The 8,779-nt window shown below is 38.0% G+C and overlaps 1 protein-coding gene across 4 annotated transcripts in view; it reads right to left on the bottom strand.

The window, feature by feature from the left end:
* Positions 1–8,779, bottom strand: part of LOC107685753 (E3 ubiquitin-protein ligase TRIM9-like) — a 55,082-nt gene that overhangs the window by 1,723 nt on the left and 44,580 nt on the right. For 2 of the 4 annotated variants that reach the window (XM_016482455.1, XM_016482456.1), the window contains 3 exons: positions 8,212–8,350; positions 5,607–5,910; positions 778–940 (listed from right to left, as the gene is read on the bottom strand). In XM_016482455.1, the coding sequence (XP_016337941.1) occupies positions 778–940; positions 5,607–5,910; positions 8,212–8,350 (606 nt within the window). Of the gene's footprint in view, positions 1–777; positions 941–3,592; positions 3,808–5,606; positions 5,911–8,211; positions 8,351–8,779 lie in introns of those variants that run through there. The other 2 variants (XM_016482458.1, XM_016482457.1) reach the window with 2 other exon arrangements.

Here is an 8,779-nt window from a genome sequence, read left to right as displayed (position 1 = left end):
TTGAAGCGAATTACAAGGATGTTCACAGTGGGCTGTGTTTACGTTAATCTCACATCATAAAGCATAAAAGCCGATGTGCAAGTGCATTTAACCACTTACATTACTCAGCCGGACGCGCAAGCGCTCTTCTTCGTGAGCATTTGAGTGTGCGGTTAAAAACTAGCCTAGAGCGCCATCTGCTGTTAAAAACTAAGCTCAGAATTGATTCCAGAGAGAATCACGATGCATTCCGAAAATCTCGGAATCGATCCACGAATCGCGATGCATCAATTTATTGTCCCAGCCCTAGTTGCGGAATGGAAAAGTTTGGGAACCCCTACACTAGAATATCGCACGGCTGGACAAGGCTTTCAGCCAATCAGATCCGAGGACCAGAAAGAACTGTTGTATATACTGTATATATATATATCATTTAAGTAGGCCTATGAATCATTACATAATTATTAAAGCAGAAATATTTAAAAACCAAGTGTTTTTTTATATTTCAATTTATTAATTTTGCTTGTAAATGTCTCCTTGTAAAACTTTATTAAAGTAAAGAAATGTTTGATCAATTTTCATTGCTTCCCTAAAAGTTTTAATGAGCTCCTACATTTTTCAGCTTAGGATAACATTTGTGGTAAAACATTTAAAAAATCTGAACATGCCAGAAGAATCTAGACGTTTGGTAAAGCAACTTGAAGGTCATGAGAATGATTCAGAATAAGAAACAGCTCTGGATTCCCAATGCTACCGATCACTGAGTATGTTAAAGCTCAGTGTGGATCAGCTGCTCACCTGGACATTGCGGTTGAGGCTAACTGCGGGCATGAACACACCCTCCAGGTTCTCGAAAGCCACGGGTCCATGCTGCTGTTTGTTGATGAAGAAGGTCAGAGTATGTTTCGTCAGGTCTAACAGAATCCCCACAGTTGAACCCTTTGTGATGCCACCCTCAGCCCTGCAAGAATCACAGAGAAGAGGAAGGAGACAAATCAGAATCAGAAAGAGCTTTATTGCCAAGTATGTTTGCACATACAAGGAATTTGTTATAGTGTCACAAGCTTCCAGTACACGGAGACAACAATAACACACAGATAATAAAAATGAGATGTGAATAAAATACACATGCATAAATATAAACCACAAAAAAAGAATAAATTGTATGTACAGGTGTGCTATAGATGGAGTAGGAATAGAATAAAATAAAATAAGTTGTAGGGATGTACTAGGGTTTAGGGTGATAAATAAGTATAAGGTTATTGCACATACTGTACTATAATTGCACAATGGGAGAACATTAACTGTTCATGAGGTAGATTGCCTGGGGAAAGAAACTGTTCTTGTGCCTGGCTGTCCTGGTATTCGGTGCTCTGTAACGCCGACCAGATGGCAAAAGTTCAAAAAGGAGATGGCTTGGATGTGATGGATCCAGAGTGATTTTCTGAGCCCTTTTCCTCACTCTGGATGTATACAGTTCTTGGAGGGTAGGCAGGGGGGCACCAATAATCCTTTCAGCAGTCCGAACCGTTCTCTGTAGTTTTCTGATGTCTGATTTTGTAGCTGAACCAAACCAGACAGTTATTGAAGTGCACAGAACAGACTCGATGACGGCTGAGTAGAACTGTTTCAGCAGCTCCTGTGGCAGGTTGAATTTCCTCAGCTGGCGAAGGAAGTACAACCTCTGCTGGGCCTTTTTAACAGTGGAGTCAATGTGAGTGTCCCACTTCAGGTCCTGAGAGATGGTGGTGCCCAGGAACCTGAATGACTCCACTGTCGTTACAGTGGTTTAGCAGATTTAAGTTTATGCCTGTAAGTCGGTATAAGATGAACCAGGCAGTGGTCAGAGAGTCCTACAGCTGATTTCCCCGTTGATTCTGCGTCGTGATCTGCTCTGAACAGCTGAAAGCCCGGGAGACTCAACACGCTGTCCGGAATGGCGTCATTCAGCCAGGTTTCCGTGAAACACAGAGCAGCAGAGTGTGAAAAATCCTTATTTGTCCGGGAGAGCAGAAGAAGTTTGTCCATTTTGTTGGGTAGAGAGCGGAGATTCGCCATATGGATGCTGGGCAACGGCGTTCTGAATCCGCGCTTCCTGAGCTTCACGAGCACGCCGGCTCTCTTCCCTCGTCTGCGCGTCCTGAAGCGCTTGATCAGCGCAGCAGCTCCGCCGACAACAATGTCCAGCAAAACGTCCGAATAAACGAAATCCGGTAGAAGATTGTGTGGTGTGTTCTGCCGAATGTTCAGCAGCTCATCCCTGGTAAAACTGATCGTGTTTGAGAAACAAAAAACAGGAAAAACTAACAAAAACAGTACAAACACTGGAGAGCCAAACACTGAGGCTGCCGTCTGCGGCGCCATCGCTGCTATTAGATGAAGTGAATCAGCGACACAGGATACACAGGAATGTTTTGATCCAAGATCTCTCTGGGCAGATATGAGAAGGATGCAGGAAATTGAGAATTTGGAGTAGAGCTGGATCAGAGAAACTGTGCTATGACTCCACTTTACTCACAAATCCAGTATGTATGTTACTTCTGAATCACAGCAATGCTAATATTCAGTTTGACAGGATGACTGCAAGTGTGATATCACCTACTTATATTTATAGAGTAGTGAAGAAAAATTCAACAGCTCATAGACATTTTAAAAGAAACATGTTGAGGAATACAAGGGAAGCCTCTACATATCATGGATGTCTAAACATTGGCCCTGTTTCCACCTGTTATTAAGGTTCAGTTCACCAGGGTTTTAGTCAATAATTTAATACAATAAACAGTATTGTAAACAGACGCTCAATCATGTTTGCTTGATGCGCAAGAACCAATGAGGTTAGTTCTTACGTGTCATGTGAGCACGTTTGAGCTTCGGCAAGAGCCAGTGAGATTTGTTCTTACACATCAAGCAAGCACAGTTACATTTCTGTTTACTATACTTGATATGCTGTATGTAAGAAAGTAGATTAATGTTTATATGTGAATAAATCTGTTCATCATATAAAGTGACATCTCTCTTCAATGTAGCGCATCGATTCGCTACAGGAGAATTTTGTTCACCCCCCGGAGCCGTGTGAGGCACTTTTTATTATGGATGGATGCGCTTTATTTCACTTCTTTTGGACTGATGCATGCAACACCCGCTGACTGCCATTAAACAGCTTGGAAGGTCAAAGACAATTTTTAATATAACTCCGACTGGATTCGTCTGAAAGAAGAAAGTCATATACACCTAGGATGCCTTGAAGGTGAGTAATTCATGGGCTAATTTTCATTTTTGGGTGAACTAACCCTTTAAGTTGTTTGGAACAACTTGAGGGTGTGTACTTTTTTATTTGTTTTTTTGGGGGGGTTAATTATCCCGTTAACATGCATTTCAAATACACCTTATGTGACTCCTTGTGTTCAGATTTTTTAAAGCCATTCCTCTCATATTTTGTCACAATCTGCATCACTGTCTGTGTCGTTTCTCATTAAAGCTATGGTGTGAACTTCTCTATACTTAAGAATTACTATGATTATTAAAACTTTATAGTCAATGTTATAGTTATCCTTGGTGTGAATGGGTCTTAACTTGAATGTGCATGCTGCACTCAGCAATGAAAATGACATAGAGCGTTATATGTTTCCACCTGTTTTTAGTGCTGACCACTTGTGAACAGATCACCAAAAATGCATCTCAATACAAACAGAACCATTGAGTTTCTAGAACATTTTCTTATCTAACAAATATCACAAAGCTGATAATACTAGAACTATTACTAGCAAAGTTCTACATAAGTGACTCTACAAACTACTTTCACCTGAATGGTTTACCTGCTTACAGCCTCTGGGTGATGAAGGGAGAAGAGAATAAAAGAAACATGCTGGGAAAACGAGACATCTTAAAAATCTATAAAATATTTTTTTTTAAAAGAGAAGAGGAAAAAACTTCAAAAGAGTATTATGGATCCAAGACGTAGAAGTAGAACAAGCTTGGCTTCAGGCTACATTAAGTAGGTTACATACGAAAGGCACAGATTTCAGGGACTGTTAAGTGTAACACTAGCAGTACTGTTGGCGTGTCCTCGCGGTCACCTCACTATCAATAAACGGAGGCAGCATTTAAATCCTTGCATTAGTATTCAAGTGTTATAATCAGCCTGTCCTTCATACTCTCCAGAGGACACTGCATCAGCATAACTGTGACATACACCATGTGTACATGCACTATAATCTACAGTATATCCTAATCAACCCTTTATACTGAAACTGTTTATAATGCTCCACAACTATGAAAATATTCCAACATACTGTAATATGATGTATTCATCATCAGCATAGTCTGAACTATCACAGACATGTGTGTTGTTGTCTTGCCTATCTTGCTCTTCCACTTATAATATTTTAGCAAGTTTACATCTATGTATTTTGCAGATGCTTTTTCTAAGAGGCTATTCACACATAATGCATTTTGCTTTGAAAAACGTGAGACGTGGATATTGGAATAGTGGAAAAATGCAATGTTCCGAAATGCGTTTCTTAACAATAGAACTTATTTTAACTTAAGCGCTGCATTTTAGTATGCCATGTTATGCGCAAGAAGCGCAAAAGACACAAAACATGATTGCAATGATCAAACACGTCCATCTAGTGCTTGTTTACATAGAAAAACAATGGGAATATAGTGGAACAGAAAAACATGTTCTATGCGAACAGTCCATTAAATTGCATTTAAGGTACACGTTTTATTAGTTCTTGCTGAATGGGAACTGAAGCCATAACCTTTGGAGTTGCTAGCATCATGCTCTACTGTTTAAGCTACAGAAAAACTGTACAGTAATTTAATGAACACATTAATTTTCATTTATGTCCTTAACATAAAAGAATGAGATGAATCCAGGCTTCTTTTAATGTTTTCATAATGTTATAAAATCTATAGTAATTAAAATCTCCTCCTTGCTTCAAAAATGTCTGTAGCAATTAGAGTTCATCTCTCAACTTTCAGAGTTTGCTTCACATTTAGTTGTGATACCATGCATAAATAAGTGATTTAAATCCATATTATTCATAGTTTTAAATTCAGATGTAGTTATTTGGGTTTATTTTTCCCTAATGTTTCCCATGTGCACATAAAAACAACATTCCTTCACCCAAAAATTAAAATTCTATAATTTACTCATTCTCAAGTCTTTCTTGAAGACATTCTTTCATCTTTAGGACACAAATAAACATACTTCTCACATCATTTTTCCCTATGATGTTTCTGATGTCTTTATGAAGTTTATAGACATCGACAGCAAGTACAATTGAGCAGCCGTTGACCATATTTGACGTGCTCTATGTGTGTACTGATCAAAGTTTATTAATATAAAGCCTAAATTAAACTCTTCATCATGTAAAGTGATTGTTTGTTCAGAAGACTTGGATTAAACCACTCAATTCATATGGATACTTGTCTGTATTCACCTTTTCCAGCTTGACAATTTTGGTTATGTGGACTTTCAGTGAATAGACAAAAATGATGTGTTGGACAGATGGTCCCTTCCTGTCCAAGAGGTGGTGCCTGTCCAAAATAATGTGGACCAAATCTGTCAAAAGCCCAGCTTGCAAAATTGATCACCACCCTAGAAAAATTAAGATGCGTACCTGTTGGTGTGGGAGTTGTTGTGCATGAACCAGGAGCGATTGTTGTCCACATACATGGCCCAGGCCTTATCGTCCTTCCCTAGCATCATGTCCTTCATCGTATTAATCCGTGCCACACCGAATGCAGGGTCGGGGTGGTTGTCATAGCGATCCACACTAAGTTCCCAGTAATGCACGCCCTTGGAGAAGGCAGCCGTCCCGAGCACCACGCGATCATCGTAACTGTTACAAGTCACAGTCTGGTTTTCATTAGATAGGACAATGTCTCTGTGAGCTGACGTAGGATCAAAGGTGAACCATGCCACTGCAGAGGAAAGATCAAATAAAGTTTGTGAAAGCCAGAATAATCCAGTGTGGTTCAAAAACATATTTGCAGTTAAAGAGGTTAATCAATAAAAAATTCTAAGATTAATCAAAATAGAATCTCACAGCATTTGACTGACATTACTGTACACTGTATATGACAATAGTTAATGCTGTTTCTCAAACTGTTTGTGCAACAAAAAAAAAAAGTCCAATGTAAAAAGTGCACCAAATTTAAATTCCACCATTTTCTTTGTGACTTAAAAGGCTTTTTCTGTTTAGTTTTCTGTTAAGATTTAAAAAACAGAGCCAAGGGATTTTTAGGACAGTTATATCTGACAGATAAAAGGATCGTTTTATGTGTGATATTCCCAGAAAAAAAAAAATTTAGTAACGATATAAAAGAGGTTAAGTTTAGCCATCATAATTTGCTGATCATACACATAGCTACACATATTCACTCCTGCAGCGACACATGAATTATTAAAAGAGCTGAAGGAATGAAATATTGAAGCTAGTATGCAGAGGGCCTGTAAGGCAAATCTAGCATCAAACCCTAATAAGTCCTGTGTTAATTAAACATCTCCTGTAGGTTCCCTGGTTTATGTAGTTTTGCAAACAGCAATCTAGAACCTGCCACTGTAACTATAACTGGGGTCTTAATTCTAACAGTCTTCTATTGGTGCAAAACTTAAAAGCCAGTCACAGGACTTAAATATACACCTATAAATAAATACAATAAATATAAATAATGATCTTTTTTTTCCATAAACATTTATACATTTTAATCTAAATCTTAACATTGAAAAAGTTAATATACATAGTTAATGTGTGTGTTAATTTACCCCTGTTCCCACTGGCTTCTCAATTAGGGAAAAGTGTTTTTATGCCCTTCAAAGTGATTTAAGCGTGTATGCCATTTTGCTAAATATGAAATGAATTCTAAAATCCTCAAGAAAAGATTGTTTTGCCATCTTTTATCACATTCCAAGCTATAAACATGAGTTAGCCATGTTTATTCACGGTGAACACTGTAGATATGTTGTTAAAAGTTAAGAAATACATAGAGTATAGTAAAATTGTACAAGTTCTATTCACAAGATAAAAGAACAGTTCACCCAAACATGAAAATTTGCTGAAAATGTTCTCATCCTCAGATCATCCAAGACCTTCATTGGAACAAATTTGGGGAAATGTAGCATTACATCACTTGCTCATCAATGAATCCTCTGCATTGAATGGGTGCCGTCAGAATGAGAGTCCAAACAGTGAAAAAGTCTGTCCCGTTATCCTCTCTTATCAAAATCCACTGAAATATTTGTTTAGAACAATTTTTGACTGTTTTTGCTTGTAAACGATGCTTGAACTGTGCTGCATTTTTTTCTCTTGATTCAGACAAGATGACTTTTTTTCAATGGAGAAAGCAATATTATGGATAGATGACTCATATTTTAGCAAAAGCTTGTAGTTAAAAAGTCTTAATGAGGGATTTGTTTCTTACAAACACGCAACTTTTTGGTTCACAAGACGTTAATTGATGGACTGGACTCATGGTGTTTGCTTGATGTTTTTATCAGCTTTTTGGACTCTCATTCTGACGGCACCCATTCACTGCAGAGGATCCATTACTGAGCGGTGTAATGCTAAATTTCTCCAAATCTGTTCCCATGAAGAAACAAACACATCTTGTATGGCCTGAGGGTGAGTAGGGAGATGGTGAGTTTTTGGGTTAACTATTCTTTGAATATTGAGTAACTTACATCAAATTCACACAATATAGTGCATTTGTCTACTACTGCTCAGCCATAGAAAACAGTTTCCAAAAAAGCTACAGCAGAGTCAGTGTTTTTGAACAAATCAGTTGTGTGAATGATTCAATGACTCACTCATATAGAAAGTCACTCTGTTGGTTCAACATTAACTTGCAGAAGTGGAATGGAGTGGTACAAACAGTGAAAAGTCTCTGTATTTATATTTATATTGGTATAAATATCAGCATTTTTGAAATAACACTCAGTCAAATGAAGTCCCTATGAGACTATAAGTCTCTACGTCTACATAGAGTCTACGTAGGATGTTTGATCAGTAGAGTAGCTAAAAAGTAATGAAAGTAGTTTTCCTATAAAACACTCATTAAAGAGATGCATCCACAGCAGGGTTCCACAGAGGAAAGGGAATGTATAATGCGAAAGCTGTGTGAATGAGCGTCATAGATAGAAAAGAAGCTTTAAGAACTCTCAGAGACCCTATTAAAGGTGAATGAAAGAAACTGTGTGAAGAAGCAGACGACCAAAACACCCACCATCAGACGTTTTCAAAACAACAACTTTGCTGTACGCTCCCACTCCAGCAGAGTTGTACGCTTTGACTCGAGCGTTGTATGAACTGTTGAAATGAAGGCCGTCCACTGTACAGATGGTCTCTTTCCCAACATAGACTTCCTAAAACATGGACAGGGAAAGAGGAAAAAAGCCGACAAGGTGTAAGGTAAAAATAGAAAGCATCTGGTAAAACATGATCTCATGTAAGATAAGATATGACAACACTGCACGTTTATCATGGATGATAAAATAAGCTGCAGATTTCTGAAAGAGAAGCAGAGACTTTTAAGCATTTCAAAAACAAGATAACATAAAAAGCTTCCTGCAACCCTACTTTGGAAAAGCAGTTTGGAAGATTTAATGGCACAGAGTTAACTGGTCTGAATTTTCAAGCTTTAAGTGGGATTCAAACCAACTTCAACTTCAAAAATATCTTAATTTGTGTTCCGAAGATGAACGAAGATCTTATGGGTTTGAAACAACATGAGGGCGAGTAATTAATGACAGAATTTTCATTTATGGGTGAACTATCCCTTTAAAGACCGCAAC

This window comes from Sinocyclocheilus anshuiensis, unplaced genomic scaffold (assembly GCF_001515605.1).
Source record: "Sinocyclocheilus anshuiensis isolate Anshui unplaced genomic scaffold, SAMN03320099.WGS_v1.1 scaffold617, whole genome shotgun sequence".
NCBI lineage: Eukaryota > Metazoa > Chordata > Actinopteri > Cypriniformes > Cyprinidae > Sinocyclocheilus > Sinocyclocheilus anshuiensis.
Note: the sequence above shows the minus strand (reverse complement) of the source record. Positions and strands in the feature narration are given on the sequence as shown.